General features: G+C 36.5%; 1 protein-coding gene across 4 annotated transcripts in view; it reads right to left on the bottom strand.

The window, feature by feature from the left end:
• Positions 1-899: 899 nt before the first annotated feature.
• Positions 900-18,608, bottom strand: part of LOC106055015 (E3 ubiquitin-protein ligase SMURF2-like) — a 74,800-nt gene continuing 57,091 nt past the window's right edge. For 3 of the 4 annotated variants that reach the window (XM_056018930.1, XM_056018933.1, XM_056018932.1), the window contains 13 exons: positions 17,165-17,248; positions 14,696-15,129; positions 13,541-13,628; positions 12,231-12,392; positions 11,264-11,423; positions 10,098-10,201; positions 9,837-9,951; positions 8,033-8,211; positions 7,517-7,654; positions 6,980-7,100; positions 6,196-6,397; positions 5,670-5,754; positions 900-4,978 (listed from right to left, as the gene is read on the bottom strand). In XM_056018930.1, the coding sequence (XP_055874905.1) occupies positions 4,879-4,978; positions 5,670-5,754; positions 6,196-6,397; positions 6,980-7,100; positions 7,517-7,654; positions 8,033-8,211; positions 9,837-9,951; positions 10,098-10,201; positions 11,264-11,423; positions 12,231-12,392; positions 13,541-13,628; positions 14,696-15,129; positions 17,165-17,248 (1,972 nt within the window). In that variant the 3' untranslated portion in view covers positions 900-4,878. The remainder of the gene's footprint in view (positions 4,979-5,669; positions 5,755-6,195; positions 6,398-6,979; positions 7,101-7,516; positions 7,655-8,032; positions 8,212-9,836; positions 9,952-10,097; positions 10,202-11,263; positions 11,424-12,230; positions 12,393-13,540; positions 13,629-14,695; positions 15,130-17,164; positions 17,249-18,608) is intronic. The other variant, XM_056018931.1, reaches the window with a different exon arrangement.

The following is an 18,608-nucleotide window of genomic DNA, read 5'->3' as shown; positions in this document are numbered from 1 at the left end:
CTTATGTTGTTCTCATTTAATACAAATTTATCATTGAATTGTTTTTAAAAATGTCTCAATGCAGCTCTAAGTTAAAACATCTGCAGGTTTTCCAAACATTAAAAACTCTGAAGATAATAACACTTATCTGTTCAATGTCATTTTTTACCAAGCTTATATCAGCTCACTGCATCTGTCTGGTCAAAATCTAACCCATTCTTGGAATAAAAGAAACTTTGCACAATAATTCATTGCCCTAGATAACACATGAGTCGATTATAAAATTAACCTTAGTTATTCAATTAGTCAAAATTTATTGGTTTTGTATTATATGGAAACAGTACTAGGCCAACAGGAGATAATGAGAGAGATGGCAGCGACTGCGCTGGTGCTCTTCCTCCCAAATGGTTTGTCAACATGCAAGACAGGAGACATGTAAATGTTGCCAATCCAGGAGAGTAACTAATCACTGACTTCTGCAATTGTGTTACAGTTAGGATTAATTCAATCTAAGTTATGCCATTTCACTCAATATAAGCATTCTTTTTTTTTTTTTTAAATATTGTTTTTAATCTTTTACTTGTTTAAAATGTGTTAGATTGTTTTCTTTTCTTCTGAAAACATTTTTAATTTTTTAGCCATGTTTTTTTTTACTATGTTATTCAAAAATGCGCTGTGGGGCAGGAACAGTTCAAACACTTTGCTCTAGGAAACAACTTGAAATGTTAAGTCTATTGAACAGTATCATTTAGTTTTAATTTAAAAAAAAGATAAAATTAACCATTAGTCTTTGAATCTGAACTCATGTTAAACCCCCCCCCCCCCCAATGTCCGATGATTCTGCCTTAATTAAACACTCAGATGCTGAGAATCTGATTTTGTGAACACTAAACTGCACAAGAGAGAAAGAAAGGCAAGTCTTCATACCGGTACTTTTAATAATTCAATTCTTGTCTGAGGTTTGGATCAGACTAAAACATTACAATCAAATGAACCAGCACATTCTGACATCAATCTCCCCACAACATTATCTCAACAAATAAAGTCAACAGTTTGTACATAATCCTGTGTACACAAAAAGAATAGGAGTCTCAGTATCAATACATGGAGGCTATCTTATATAAATAAAGGCTCAAGGAGTGACTCAGTCTCACCACATCACACACAATTAGACACAAATTGATTTCTTTATTAACAATGAACCAAGTTTTTTTTATCCACTTGAGATGAACTAGAGGCAGACCTGACTGGGTGGAGAAGAAAAAACAATTAGGTTTCATTACTTAAAAGGGAACAGGGGCAGCATCTTCCTTTAACAAATACTCTCTAACACTGATATTAAGGGGAACATTTCTCTTCAACAAATACTCTCTAACACTGATATTAAGGGGAACATTTCTCTTCAACAAATACCCTCTAACACCCAGGGTCAACATCTTCCTTTAACAAATACTAACACTGTCATCAAGGGACACCATTATACAATGTGTGCACCATTCAGACTAGAAAACATCAACTCACAGACAAACTGAGAGAAACACATCTACCACACATTAATCCTCAGCTCAGCCAGTATCAACCAACTACTATAGTAGGTAGGACTACAGACAAACTTTTCATTTACTACTAGTCATGTGATCATGTCTTCAAGTCATACATGCTAGTTAAGACAAACAAGGAATTCTAGACTACATGAAAACATCTGAACCAAAAAAAAAATTGAACTGATGTCTATGCACTTATTGATGAATGTGGAACCAAAGTTTGTCCAGAAAAGATTGGTGGGATGAATTGCACTATGTCTAGAAATCTAGCAAGCTATCAGTGGAAAACAATGTTAGTGAAATACATTTGCTCTGTGATATTATGTCAGAACAGTTGATCTCAGTTAACAAAAAGCCAGTATATTACACTCTGATTGGTTCTCTGACCAACTGCATACATAGCCTTGTTAAAAGCTAGGCCAAAGTGTTAAGTGTCCAGCCATGAGTTCATTATCATTCTATCTCTACTTGATTTCAAACAAACTATTTGTAGGCCCTAACATTATGCTTGATAAGATCTCTGTAGTTCAAATAACATGATATATTGGAACAAATGTTTTTGTAAAAAAGAAACAAATATTATGGATATACTTTTATATAAGGACATGGTGGCAGAGTGGTAAAGCGCTTGGCTTCTGATCTGAGGGGGTCCAGACTTTGAATCTCTGAGAAGAATGGGATTTTAAATGCGCCATTGAGTTCACCCAGCTCTAAAGATAAGCAGACATTAGTTGGGGAAAGTAAAGTGGTTGATCGCTGTGCTGGTCATAACACCCTCGTTAACCATTGGGCATAGAAACAGATGACCTTAACATCATCTGCTCTACAGATCACAAGGTTTGAAAGGTATACTTTACTGTTTTTAAAAATAGAAAACTGACAACTACCTAAAAAAAATGAGTCTAGTGGATGAACTGATTCATTATTTGTAGAACTTACATTAATAGTTGAGACAATCAGACTGTTTTTAAACCAACACAACACAAAGTCTTTTAAAATACAGAACAACAACAGAAAGATGGAAGTCTTCAGATTAACCCAATCATTAGTAGCTACATGGTCAATGTCAAGGTACATCCACAGTTAGAACTGAGCCTAGAGTAAGAGCTTTTCCCATTTCATTTTTCTGTTCTGGTAATATTGATGGGATAACAAAAGTATTGATTTGTTGACTAGAACAGTTCTACTTAGCAGATTGGTAACAAATCTTGGGACTTATAATTCATTGATTTCTATCCTGTGCTCCAGCTTCAAAGTAACTGAGCTAAGATTTATGTTTTAACAATTGTCATCTTTCTAAAAATACAAATTCTCAAAAAATACAAACTCATAGCATACAAAATTGATTCTTCTCTCTCCCCCCCCCCCTTTCCATAAAAGTAATCAAACTGTAATCACCTTCTACAACTAAGAGTCTAGTGTATTCGCTCACTCTGGTGACTGCTTTAATACCTAAACAAAAATACATAGTTCCAGCGGAACTGCTATCAGTGACGGGAGAACATGAGCAAAGGTGATAACTGGTACCTAAATACAAAACAGCTTTGGCTGGCTACTAATCTAAGAGCAAGAAAACTGTGAATTCTATTTCAACTTTGACTGTCCTGATAAACTTGATAAAGCCCTGCAGGATTCAATTGACTGTCCTGGGTATAAACTTGATAAAGCCCTGCAGGATATTCAATTCTGGAGAAGAATCAGGTGCTGGTGGTCATTAAGCAGCTTGCAGCAAGCAATGCTACATTCTGTAAGAAACTGAAGAGCTGCTCCTCCCAAAGTGTACTGCACCAGCTTGGTGAAGAGAAAACTGCAACAGCATTAAGACCTTAGCTCATGCTCAGGCATGGTTTTACTGAAGGTGGCCAACTATTTGTTACTTCAGACACAATGATAATGACAAACAACTACATGGTGAGGTTATGATGCAGTCAAGCCTAGAGCAAGAACCAAACCTTAAGTAGTCATTGTGAGGTAAGACTAAAAAAAAAACATGAAAGTCCATTGTCTGTAACCTACTTATAAAGGAGGTCAGAGTTGAGATCAACACACAGTCGCAGACACACAGTATGTTACACAGCTAGAGAACTACAAGTCAAGTGTATTCAATTATGTACACACACTCTCAGTGTATTTATATATATATATATATATATATGTATATAAAATGTAATGCTTAGTACATAAAATAGATTAAATATACAAATCATACAATAAACTGTTGACAATGGCAGTTACAATTACTTACTTTCAAATCACACAGGTAACATAATTGACTGTGTGACTTACACACACACACGTACAGTAGATTGTGTGTCGTACATATATGTAAGATAGTAGATTGTGTGTCTTGTACACACACACACATGGCACAGTAGACAGTGACTATTTCATCAACAAAATAAATTCATAAATAAACAAATAGACATCATGGTAACTGAAACATCAACTTGATACCTCATAGAACTTGTATCCCCACATCAAATAATATTATGAACATGATGTTTCCATTTCTAAACAAAATATTTCTTCTCTCTGTAATAATAGATTTTTAAAAATGTGATGCATACAGGAAATCCAAATTAAAACATTTTATATCTACACTGAATTAAAAAGAAACCAATCAGTTCTGATGCTAGAACAAGTTTATGTTGTATCTGAAGGCTGCCAAGGAAATCTGAAATCTAAAACCTCTGACGAGATGAAGGGATGAGATGCTTGGAAAATGGAAATATTATCTTTCAGCTTGCTGAGTCTTAACTAGCCCATTCTCCTTGTCCACTTCAGGCTTTTCAAGCTATTAGCTGCGGCAAGAATGGGAAAACATGTTTGTGTCACCAACACAGAAGAGTAGACAACTCTTGGTGAGGTCAGAGAATGTCTGGAGGGGGGTTAACAAGTCACTGCAACGTGATCATTCAAGGGGGGGAAATCTAAGAATTCAATAACTTAAAAACTTCAAGAAGTGAACCATCACACCTCTGACCTACACACCACACTAAAACAATTTGTCAGGCGGTGGGTATGTGGCTGGAGAGGGGGGGGGGGCGGGGGGAGAACAAGGAAAGAACAAAATTGCACTTGAGTGAAATATTCAAAAGAAGCAAAAAGAGTGAGCATTCATTCCAAGCAGCACAGGCCTTGTGTGAGCAATGTGTGTATCCAGCTAGATGACAATCCAGTAATGTTTAGCTCACAGACGCTGCACAGAATTTTAAACTTCTGCTTGTTTCCACATGCACGTGCCTTACTTTGTCCATCTGGAGTTGAGTTCACAGCAAATACTAATCCGAAAATCTCTAAGCTTGAGTCATGGCCACAACTTCTGCCATTTCCCTCCTTGTTGTGAGGAACACTTTTACTCCACAGCAAAACCACAAGTCTCCTCCACGGCACAAGTCAATTTGGAGAGAAACTTCTCAAAGTTTTCATAGGGCGGAATATCAAGACGATTGAAACTGAAATACAGACAAGGAAAAGAAAACATTAGAACATGTTCAGAACATCCTAATGATACTAAGACAATAAAATGTTGATAGCATCCTAATGATACTATGAGACCACATCTCAATGAGACTAATTTCTGGTGAAACCCAAGTGATAAGTCTAAAGCTTAACAAATACTAAAAACAGAGCAACTTTGTTATTTGAGATTAAAGTCTACAATTTATTCAACATTATCTGTTTGCAATTATCTTCTTCATCTAGCCAGCTGGTTGCTGCTGAACTGTAAGCTCATATGAAGTCTTGTGCCAAGGTAAAGAAGCTTAGTTATTTGTTGGTTGTGATGGGTTGTTGTGGTAATGAGGTCAATTAAAATTGGGCATTCAAAGAAGGGTATGAATAACAATAGTTTAAAGGTGGACTCAGGTCTTAACTGGGAAAGGGAGTGCAATCTGTGTCACAAGCTTGGGCACTTACATATCTTCTGGAATGTCTATTTGTTTTATAGAAACCTATTGCATTGTTTTATAGTTAGTTTATAGTTTCTCTGTTACATTAGAAAATGGAAGATTTTTTTTACAAGAACTTAATTGGCAACAGATTCTCTTCCCCCTGGCTGTAAAAATCTGAAAGGAATGTCACTATAAACAGGTGACATTTAAAAGACTAAACCTCAGCAGATAACCAGGCAGACAAACCACTCACCATGTGTGAGCCTTAGGTAAGTTATCTGTACAAATGTCCACTTGGTGAATGGTGAACAACCGCGGACCAGCCGCACCAGTAGAACCTGAAACAGACAATAAGAAGCTTTTAAATTTTCTGTTCATCAAACGTTTCCACTAGCTGTTTATAAGTGTAGTAATTATCTTGTGTCATTGTCGCTAAGATTTTGTAATCATTTAGCGATTTAATTCAGCAAAATTTAAATTTATTAAATAACTTTTTTTTTTTTTTTTGGAGAATATCTCTTTTTAAATCACTCATATTTTTAAAAATAAAAAATCAAAGCATGATTGATTTATGACTAACAAAAGGCTGAATGGTAAGTAGGCATATAATCATCCCTTACTGCCCAATTGATTTTATCATCACTAAAAGACTTATTCCATGCATTCACATTAAAGGCTTAAGTCTATTGTTTAAATATACATAAAGGCTTAAGTCTATTGTTTAAATATACAAAGAATCTGTACACAGTATGTAACTTTCGGAACAGTTATCTAGTTACCTTGTAAAGCTTTAAATCCCTGGAGTGGAACCCTGGAACTGCCTGTGACAAACTGTAAAAGCCTGGCCCTCATCTCATCATCAAAGTTGTCCACCGCCCTCCAGAACCAGCGTACAATGTTAGTCTCTGCGGTACAGTGCTTGAGCCGAGTGTGTTTCTTCCAGTCGTCTAGGTCTATCTTACCCAGACCACCAATCATTAGCTGCAAGAGTGTTTCAAAAAAAAGGTAACTAATGTTACTAACTGCAAAAGCTAAAAGGAAAAATACTTTGAAAATTGTTTGACATTTGGATAAGGTGGTCAGGTAGGGCTACCCTGGCAATATGACTTCATATCACAAATCTTTTCATTATGATCATACAATTCTTAAATTGAGGCAGACGTGCAGATTCCGAAACATTAACTTTTAGGCTTCAAAAATATCTTAAATGTATCAGCTCAACTGGACGGGCTCAAAAATAAAATGTATAAATGTAAGCAATAAATTGTGTTATCTGATACAAAGTGTAGGATGTGTGGTATAAACCATTTGGCTACCTATCATGGAGCTTGAGCTGAGTTTGCTTAGCATCTATAGGTAGCACAGAAACCTTCTCCTAGATACCCCCTTCCACAAAAGAGATTGGACCATAGTGCACTGAGCATGTTGCACCATGAAAGATTTGCTATATAAAACCAATAAAAAACATGAACTAAAGAGTGGTGAATGTAGTGGGAAATCTTTATGAGTCGAATATTTTATGCCCTGGGCACTTTGTTGACAACCTATGTAGAGGAGACTTACTTCTAATTCTCTTTCATCAAAGGACCGCAGTAAATGCTGAGGAATGATTTCATTGAATCCTTTCTGTAAAGACAAAAACTGAGCTTCTATTCCACGCATAAATCTCCATTGGACATAGAGTCTGAAAAGAGAATTTTCAGGGGGTGTGGGGGGGGGTGTATTTGAATTTTAAGGATAAACACAAAAAGCTGAAAATCTAAATTAAATCTTAAATAATTTTATTTTTTTTTCAATGTAGATGTGATGAAATGATAAATGTGATAAAGTAATACAGTTTGAGAAAAGAAAATGACCAGGTGAATAGTTCAAATATGAAACAAAAAAAGTGAAAGTAAAAATCTGGTCGCTTGTTTCAAGGCTAGGAATGGGAGTCGTAAAAATGCAAGTCAAAATAGATAAGAACTGAATAGGCCATTAGCAACTAATACCATGATCTGTGACTGGTTGTGTCAGTCCCTTTAATGTAAAAAAAATATAAATGCATCTAATGTTATTTTCTCTTGTGTGCTCCTCTAATGCTATCAGTCAGAGACTCACTTGACATATTCTTTCTTGTTGTCTTCTGTCACTTTGATCTCCTTGCCTCCAGGTTTCAGCTCATGCTCTGTCATACAACCAAAGGCATTGTGCTCCACAGAGAAAGTATGATCCAATACATTCTCAATGTTGTTCTCTCTAGACCATGGACAAGGGAAACAACTCATCAAGACTCATTGGTTACACACAAGAAGTACTAGAATATCATGTAAGTATAATGCTGAATTTAAGCACAAAGTTATTGTGACTAAACAATGACATGACAGAACATCAACATAATTCACAAATGACAATGACACGACAGAACATTAACATAATTCACAAATGACATGACAGAACATCAGCATAATTCACTAATGACAATGACATGACAGAACATCAACATAATTCACAAATAACAATGACATGACAGAACATCAGCATAATTCACTAATGACAATGACATCACAGAACATCAACATAGTGTACAAATGACATCACAGAACATCAACACAAAAGAATAGTGAAGATATTTACAGCATCCAGCACAAGCTACGGTGTAAGTAAGGGTCAACACTCTCAAGATCATCCAACGTCACTGGTTTTCCCAAAAGCTGCTTGTAAAATGGCATGGTAAATCCTCCATCCAAGTAATGACTGTGGAAAATGGCCATGCCAATCACTCGTCCAACGAAATGAAAATAGGACAAGTGTTCCTAGGTGGACAAAAAAAAAAAAATTAAAATTTTTTAACAACTAAAAAAATCAAAATCTCCAATGACCACTGTTCTTCACTTTCTGAAACAGATGTTCTTCAGACTCTACATACATGATTCAAAATTAACCTAAGTATCCTAGTTCTAAGACATTAGGGAAATGAATAAATTGTGAAACCTTTACTTTACAATCAAACATAAAGAAAACTGAAGTTCTCACTCTCTTAACCACCCTCTTTTTTTTCCCTCTATTTTCCCTTTCAATAGTCAACACTTTAAAGAAATAGTTACAATGCTTCAACTTACATTCTTACAAGAAACATAGTGTTCACTTACTCTTCCATTGGACTAGTTTGAGTTGTAGAAAAACAGTGATATAGAGAGTAATGCAACACATTTCATCCCACTAGTATATTTGCACAACTAAACAAGCTAAGGAACCTGATGCCAATTGCTAATCTGTAGATATGTCTTCTTGAAATGGGAAAATATGTGAACTGAGCAACATAGATTGTGTGAGCTGATTAGACCACTGCAGAGGTCAGAAGGCTTTGGACAGAAGAAAGGGAAAGCTCTAACACAAAAACATTTTCATTCAAGGACTGTGGCAAAATCTGCATCTCCACAATTGGCCTGTTTAGCCATATCAGTTTCTGCCTCAATTCTTATGGAATAAATCAACGTCAGTGAATTTCATAGAATAGCAATCATCAATATTCACTCAAGACAGAAAGTAACATAATATATTTACATCATTCACATCATCTTTAGTTGAAAACAAAACAAATAATGTTTACATTTTAAAACCACAATTCAACTTCATTCATAAAACTTCTTAGATCAGATCTTAATGGCCATCATGAGCTTTCTCTCTCTCTTAATCCCAATAAATGAATAAGAATAAAGTCTTTTAGTCAGAGTTAGCATTTAGAACCCAAACCAATGTTTGCTACACAGAAAACTTTACTGAATATGTAACTTGAAACACAGAAACTAGTCAGCTGGTGAGAAAAAGCTACCAAGCAAAACGCAATGTACAATATCAGTTTTGGCAGTCAAATGTTCCTCCCTGTAAACACAGTGTACTGGATCCAGTATAATTAAAGCAGTTGGCAGTCAGACAAGACTTGATTATCTACTACATCAGCCCAGCAGTACATAAAACTACTGTCTTGATTCTGATCCTTTGCGGAGATCATTATTTTTATCTAGCCAGTCATCAAGTGTTGCTCAATCCACTCACAGGTGTATTTCAAAGGAAAAAGTGTATAGACAGCATTTGGAAGCCTGGAGTAGTCCTCCAGCACTCAAGGGATCACTCTACACCAGTGATGACATGCTATGCAAATTGAAACTGCTTTGTATCAGCTCAATGAGAACCTGCAATGGCCTTCATGCTCAAGTGTACAACTAATGCTATGGTTTCTTCATGTCTAGGACATAAACTAAAAACTTATTGAAACAAGCATATCTCAAAGTTTGAATGCATTTTACTTCACCTCAGAGTCTAGGTTTATTTAAACTCAAATAATAAGTACACTGGGTTTATTTGTAACTAGTAAATCTTGTAGCTGGATTTATTTTTTTTATTGGGTACATTAATGTTAGGAAGGTCTTTAACTTACAGGGTTGACCCCAGAGTCTGGGTTTATCTGTAGAGTGTAGATGTCATCCCTTGAATACTGAAACAGTCCATAGTATGGATTCAACATTTCATGAGACAGCAGGTAGAACCATTCTCTAGGAAATATACAAATAGAAACAAAGTTAGTACTTGGGTATCTTACAACTATTTTACAACTCTCTCTCTTACACCATAAGATCTTATACTATCCAACTATAGTTAAAGATCAGTTCATTAATGAAAAAAGGGATGTCCAACTCACCTGGCTACACCTCCATAATCCAAACCTTCTTCCCCTTTGAATTTCACCATTAATCTTTTTCTTAAATCTTTGGAGCGCATCTTCATGACATGTCGATAGGAGTCCTGAAATATACACATTAGTTAGACCATTAACTATTGAGTTAAAGTAAAAAAAGCTTTACCCAAACTTTATTTAAGCACATTGGGTCATGCAGGCCTAGGCAATGCTACTAAGCCTTGTGGAAACAGGCATTAGCAGAGATGATTTGGCCAATAAGGAAGCAAAACAAAACCCCCATTGATGTGCCTAAGGATCAAGTCCATTGCACTGACAGGGATGGAAGAAAGCCCCAACAATCATGTCGCTATCAACACACCAATACTCAAGGGGCCATTTTATGACAGATACCTGCAGTGGTACAGAGAATGAATATGGGAAATTTCCTTTGGCCTTGCCTTAACATGATCTTCTAGGGATAAGAGCCAGGTAACTACATCTGCTTGAATTCCTCGCAGACATTGGTTCAGATAAGCTGTATGTAAGGGAGAGAATCCATGACTCAATGTTCCAAGAGTCTTGGACTCAACTCTTATCATAATTACAACAAAAGAAGAAATGGGTCATGGTGACACAGAGGTGGCTTCTGAGCCTGGAGGTATGAGTTCAAATCCAAGTGAATATTGAGATTTTTAACTAGAGGATTCTTAGGATGTCCTTAATCTAATGGGTTATCTGACATTACTTGGAGGAGAAAAGGCAGTCAGCACTGTGCAGGCCACATGACACTCTCGTGAAACAAAAGTTTTACATCATCTGCCCCACAGGTCTAAAAAAAAAAACTTAAGCCCCTTTGTTTTCATAACAATCCCTTTGTTAAAAATGATGAGTTATAGTGAATAGTAAAATGAAGCTAAAAGCTCAAGTACATCTCATCAGCTGAGCTTAATCTCAATAATTGAAAAGAAATTTTGTCTGACAGTATCTTCTTTTAATATTTTTTGTAAGTAAATACAATTAAAAAGAAAGTGAATCCATTTTTTTTCTGATGACATTTTGACACTTAAGAAATTTACTTTTAATTTTTTCATAAGTCATTTAAGGCTGTACACAAGCTAATTTTGACAACTTTGATTCCACATGGCAAGCTTGACAAAAGAATTGGTGAAAAAGAAAATGAAGAATACCTCAAAAACTTCCTCCCTGCTGACCTCTAGTCGACAGTGGCCAGTTTGGGGCTGAAGTGCAGTCAATTCCTGTTTTAAAACTTTGAGTTTCTGGACCAAATCACGTTTGTACTTAGGAAGATTGGGCTGCTCATTTTCTTTATCCACCACTGGAGGTTTCCTGGGAGAGACAATACAGGAAGCTGTACATGATCACCAGTGCAAAATGTAATTTAAAAAGGTTCAATAAATGGGAGGTGATTATCACAGATATCACACTTCCTAACTTCAAAATAGAACAAAATCCTGGATGTGTACCAAAATTAATAAGAGCCATTGAAGAAGATACTGTTACTAATAGAATAATTTTCATGTAAGTCTAAAAATAACCTTTCAACATGTAACTAGTCTTAAGGTCGAAATGAATCTAAAAGGTAATTCCATCTTGAATATATCTCTAAAAAAAACTTTTTTGAAAACAAAGCTTATCTGAGGAAAATAACTGAAAAAAAAATTTGAATATATCTTAATACTGCAGGAATAAGCTCCCTTTTCTTTATAAAACAACATTTATTAAATACCACTAATTTATCAACTAATTGGTTAATTCTTTTATTGATTTATGTACTGTGCTCGACTATGAATAATTATGCAAAATTTTAACTTGATCCCAGAATGAACAATGAACAAAACATAATAAGGGAAATATCTCCACATAAACAGTCACATCTCTCAATAAGTAACATTTTATTTCCCTTTCTCAATACCAATCAAAATAATGAATTACCAATAATTAATTAGCTGATTGTTGTTGTTTTTTTTTGTAGTGATTCATGTTTTGTTAGGTACAATTGTACAAATAATTCTGTCAAGTTTTAACTTGATCTGAGAATAGGTGTGGGAGAAAACAAAAAAAGAACTGTACCACACAGACAGACAGATGGACAGCGTGAGTTGATATAAGACATGGGTCAATTTAAAGACTCACATTTTCTCCTGCAAAAGGTGTAAATTCTGTGACAACCTTGGGTCAGTGAACTGGGTGGTCCTGTTATTGTGGTCCACATAGTACACTCTACCGCTGCTGGTCCTCCTTATCTCCCAGCCCTCGGGCAGTGGGCCCAGATCTTCTTCTCTCAGCTCCACTTGCCTGAAGAGATTGAATGTAGTATTAAGTAAGACTCATGTGACATCCTCTTTGACTCACAAACATAAGAAATGAACAAAATGTCAGACCTTGTGGTCTATAGGGCAGATGATGTAAAGGTCATGTGACCAGCACAATGACCAACCGCCCTAACTTTTCCTCAACAAACGTCAGGCACCCATTAGAGCTGGGCGGACTCAGGGGAGCCTAAAGATCTTGAAATTAAAAATCCCAGTCTTCACCAGGATTCGAACCAGAGACCCTTGGTTCGGAAGCCAAGCGCTTTAGGCTCAACCACTGTACCTGCTCATGGTCACAGTTTCAGGGGAAAATACAAAGGTGTGTACATCAAGCCCCCTATCTCTAGAGAGGCCTTACAATAACTCGGTGCAACCAATGATGTGTAGGAATGAAGAAAAGTAGAAAAAACAAAAGGTAGACTCATAGAAGACAGTAGTTGAATTATTCTGAAAAGATTAGATCCAGACTTAAAACATAGTTTCCCTGAATACTTTGTTTTTCTTGTTAGAATCCTGATCTGTAGCCAATGACAGTGTTCTATTTCTAACCAATGTAGAGTTTCACTTAGACTCTTGCCAGTGGTAACTTTTCTACTATTCCAACATCTCTTAGCTTTACTCAACATGAAAGTGAATGTCTCAATCTCATGCAGGGAATACTATGTCAGAGGGTATGAACAGAGAATGAAAAATCTAGCCAAACAAAATAGAAGGGTCAGCCTGAACTCTACGAGCTACTTGACGAGAAAGAAAGCTAATTATTTGATAAAGTCAAGGAGAGTCTACAACCAGGTCAACTAGTCCCTGGAGAAAAGTTGTTAGCAGGGCATGGTTTTTCTTCAAGGATGGAATTAACTTGTATACAAAAATTTTAACTACCATTCATAAATTGGTAACCTACTGGGGATGGGGCTAAACTGACCATTTAGTTAAATCATCATTAATTCTAAATTGAAAAACAACACAAAAAGATTGACAATCATGCTGAAATAATCAAATAATTTAAGTGATCGTCCTTCCTGGCAACATTAATAAGACACTAGATATGTTACATACAGAACCTACTAATTCAATGACGATTCATTTCATTACCATTCTGCATGTACACCACATACTATTCTCATGACTCACCTTGGGACCCGAGGATCATGCCATGTGCTCACACCTGTCCTGGTGTGCAAGAAATAGACTTGACCTTGCTGCGTGGTTCTTTGCTCTACTTAATAAAAAATAAGAAATGAGTTCATATTATTTTTATCTGACTAAAAAATGATTGTTTTGAGAATACATTTTGACCTGTCATACGTTTGACAAGACTACAGCATGTTGACATGCTAAGCAGATGTGTGTCAAGAGTACATTTTAAGAGTACATTAAGTAATCAAAACAGGTGAAATATTCAGATTCAGTAGAAGTGCAAAGACTAAGATTAAATTTGGCAAGTATGGTGTATTATTAAGACAACTGAGATCATATCTTTTAGTGAAGAGTAGAATGAGGAAAACACTGTCAGCTTTTAGACTCAATATTCTATTAAACAAACTGACGGGAGGTATGTGACTGAGACCAACACATGTGACCGAGGCCAACACATGTGACAGAGGCCAGCACATGTGACCGAGGCCAGCATACTCTGGATGATTAAGTATGACGAATGAATGGAGATTTGGAAAAGTACTGTTTTGTATACATAGAATGGAGTAGCCCATGAAGTGACCTTCTTAAATGAACTGGTGATAGACTGGTGATTTTTCTACAGATCTGAAGAAGCTTTTTTCATAAACTGTATTAGGAAAAAGTTAAACATTAAAGTTTCACTTCACTTCAGTAATTAAGTCCAGTGTTTCAATTCAGTTATTGAACAGTCCAGTGTTTCAGTGATGCCATTGTATAAAGTTCACTAGTTACTTAATATAGTTAATAAAGCACAATGCCACTTGAGTTTATCTTCTGAGTTGGTTGTGGCTACACAGAGATTTATAAGAGCAAAAATGAGAGACTTAACAATAAATATGCAAGAGAAAAATCAAACTTGCATAAATGACAAACTAAAGGAAATATAGTCCAACAAAAAAAAAAGTTGTAATAACTACTTTCTTTTTTAGACATTTTTGTATGGGTTTATGCTTCTGCTAACACTAAAAGAAAAAATCAAAGTTTCCAAATAAGAATATCTTTTAGACTAAGCAAGGCCACCCACATATCACATTTCCATTATGGAAATCAGTAGATTTATGTTAATAATAGCATGAGATAGATCATCTGATAGCTTAAAACGCAACTTACCATAACCATCTGGTAATTCCACAGCATCATGAAGTTGGGCCCGGCTCATATAATTCCTGTGCCGAGTAGACCGTCGCCGCACAAAGTGATGGACGGAAGTTGTGTTGTTGTTATTGTTGCTGCTGCTAGTGGTGGAACTGTCTCCAGAGATACTGTTGCTGCCTCCACCTCCGCCTCCACCCATGTTTGAGCTACCACCACCACCACCACCACCACCACCACCACCACCACCTCCGCTAATGCCACTGCTGACAGAGAGGTTGTCCCTGTTGTCTCTGTTGGTCAGGCTGGTACTGCTGCTGTGAGAGGACATATGACCACCAGCCCGGCTACTAGACAGGCTGGCACTGGATGCTGGTGATGACATAGAGTCCCCTCCACCAGTGCGTGGAGTACCCACCATGCTGACAGGTCTGGAAGTTTCGGTAGCAGGTCTGTCAAGAACAGAGATAGAACCAATTAACCCAGTAATACATGGAAGAAAAAACGTTTCAACATAATAAAGCATAAAATAACAATCAAGTATCAAGAAATGATACAGTGGTTCTCAAACTTTGTTCAACAGACCCTGCAAAGGGGGTGTGAAAAAAAGGTGAAAATTGTATACAACTAAAATAATGTCCTCTTAAAAATCCATTTTATCTGATTGGATAATTTGAATAATAATCAACATGCCATTCACTAGTGTTTAATATGTCTATTATGAACTATTCTATGACGACTTAAACCAAAGATTTGAAGACATTTTCACTTGAATATTCCTGACTGGATAATGAGCCTTCAATCACAGATTAATCCATTCTAATACAGCTTATTGAAATATCCATGAACGAGAAACTTAAAATCAATGTTTAAACAAGTATACCACCAATTTTGGTTTCAAAAACAAAACTTCCAATTTTCTATCCTTCATTGTAAGTCATTATACAGAATAGTTGACTGCTTTCCAGTCTTCTTATTTCCTAGAATGTGGATTCAGTGCCTAATGAACCTCGACAAATCAAAGAAACCAACTAGAAATATGTGCTCATGGAATTTGTGATTGCTATTTACAAACACTCTTTCAACAAAATATGTTTTCTTTGACATTTCTACTTAAACAAATGTATGTAGCTTTTTCACACTGGCAAGTTTTGACTATATTTAGGGGTCCTGGGTCAAAAAAGTATGAGAAATGTTTGTACATATAGTATTAAATCCCATAGAATGTGCGTCTAGTTTTGACAACTGATTAATATAATTAAGAGATGTCAATCATCCACAAAATATGAGTTGAATTCTATCCCACCACATCAAACATTCCCATCACCAACAAACTATTATCTAAGACATCATTTTGCTATTTCACCATGACGTTGATCGATTGACAGTTACACTGACATCAAGGGAAACACAATAAAATCATGTGTTGTTTTAAACATGCTGTATACAATGTGTATGTGTCTAGTTCTAGTATCTACAAGGCTGATTGCCTGTTAGGTCTGGACACTGTTTAAGCAATGCCCCCCCCCCCCTTTCAAGAACAATCAATCAATCCCATGATGCAGTCAACTTTGTCCTTGCTACTGGCAACTTTTCTGCCTTCCTATCCAGGCATTAATTGTATTTAAAAATGGATGCTTTGGGGTAAGCAAATCTCCACATTTAAATCTATGGCTGGTGAACATCTCTTAATAAATGTAACCTGCAAAACAAAAGAGGACAAATACAAACAAAAAGTGGGTAGCCAGATGATGAATCTTGCCAGAAACCACCAGGTCTAGCAAGTCAGCTTAGAAGAAAAGAAATCCCTCCATTCAGTCAGCCAGGTAACCAGGGCTGAGTGTGAAGTGTACAGGTAGATAAACATGACAGGTTTGTTTAGAGGCAGCCCTTGCAGCTCCCTAAATATTGGCTGAGAAGAAACTGAACAGGGGCTGGAGATTCATCCACAGTGAACACCTGGGGAGGGGGGGAAGGTAATTAATTGACTGTGTCTGCTCTGGGTAAATGGTGGTGAATAGTTACTGCATTTAAAACAAAAAAAAAATAGTCATCAGCAAGTTACGATGATGGTATATGGTTACTGCAGAGGGTGATCATGAGGTACAGTTTTATGTGGTGGTTGATTGTATATTGCTATTGTGCTGGGTGATGGTAGTGCATTGTTTCTGCCTACTTGGTGAAGATAATGTACGGTTACCATGATTGTGATGATGGAATATTACTGCACTGGGTGAACATGGTATACAGTTACTGCAATGTGTGATGATGGTACATTACTGCACTGTGATGGTAGTAAATTGTGCTGAAATGGTGTCTATGGTTACGGCATTGGGTGATGATTGTGTATAGTGACTGCAGGGACTGGGTGATTGTGGCGTGTGGTTACTGCATTGGGTGATGATTGTGTACAGTGACTGCAGGGACTGGGTGATTGTGGCGTGTGGTTACTGCATTAGGAAGCTGATACAGAACAATGCTACTCACTTTGTTGGACGATCCCACTGGGTAGACCTTGTGACATGATTGACATAATGGACACGCCCATTGGTACCTCTTCTCTCCTCCCACCTGTATTGACACAAAATATACAAACAAAAGTTTAATCAAGCAAAATACAATGAATGCTTTTTTTTTTAAAAAACAAAGATTATGTTTTGTGTAGTTGTAGCAATTAGTTTGGATCAGTCTTGTAATTAAATTTGTAACCGATTTAGACTAGCAATAATAAACCTATGTGAGTAGAAAGATTTTTACAAATTGTTTTTGTTAAGGGCTTTTTCATGCTTTTGGCTTTCCTAATACGCCATCACTTATCTGGACCAGTTGGGAAAATTGAGGGGGGGGGGCGTAGAGAAAGGGATATCGGGGTGGATTTTTAACAGAATCTGCTTTTAAAAGCATTTAGAAAATAAAAGCGAGGGGGTGGGGGAGACCTTGATTTGAACTTGTGGCTCATGCCTCTTCAGCCATCGTGCTAACCACTCTGATAGTGAGGACTTATGACAAGAGAAGGTTGTACAGTTATATATACTTTGTTTCAATTTAGAGCTGTGACCTATAAAGGGAAATAATTCAGCTTATACCCCCACTTCAGTCAAGTAAAATTTTTTTCCTTGTTTGAGATACCAAAACAAAATAATTAATTACCAGTAGTTAATTAACTAATTGGTTATTTTTTCAAATTGATTCTTGTGTTGTCAGGTAAAAGAAATAGTTAAGCAGCATTTCAGCTTGATTGGAGATATTGTGCTGGAGAAATAATGCGTTCAAACAGACAGACAGACAGGGTTGATATAAGCTTTATACAAAAGCAAACAGTCTGTACATTAACAAGACCAACAATTATTACACATTATATGTATAGGCTTATAACAAACGAGTAAGCTACTTAGTCACCTTATTTATATTCATCTAAAAGATTATTGTGGTGAGCTAAAAGGTGGTCGACGTAACAGAGGCGCCCCACAGAAACGCTTCAAAGACCAGCTTAGGTGTCAACTTTCCTTGGTTGACATAGAAGAGAGCACCTGGCTGCAAGCGGCGTCGGAACGAGACAGCTGGAGGTTACTCACGAAGGCCACGGGATACACATTTGAGACCAAAAGAAAGTCTGCTGCCGAGGACAAACGCAGACGACGAAGAAAAAATCTAAATCGACCACCTGTGGTCAATGGTTATGCTTGCCCTGGATGTGGCATAATATGTAGGTCACAGCTGGGGCTGCGCAGCCATAAGAAATACGGTGTGCCTCACTAATCTTTGGACTCGAAGACAAGCATTATTATTATTATTGTGGTTTTAGAAATTTGAATAATATTCACAAATTCTGAAGGAACAAAACACATGCAATAATTTTTTATATTCATTGTTTTAACTATAATGGTTCAAGAAGCATTCTTGCCATGTGGAATCAAGATTCTCTCCCTCA

Source organism: Biomphalaria glabrata, chromosome 2, assembly GCF_947242115.1.
Source record: "Biomphalaria glabrata chromosome 2, xgBioGlab47.1, whole genome shotgun sequence".
Classification (NCBI taxonomy): domain Eukaryota; kingdom Metazoa; phylum Mollusca; class Gastropoda; family Planorbidae; genus Biomphalaria; species Biomphalaria glabrata.
Note: the sequence above shows the minus strand (reverse complement) of the source record. Positions and strands in the feature narration are given on the sequence as shown.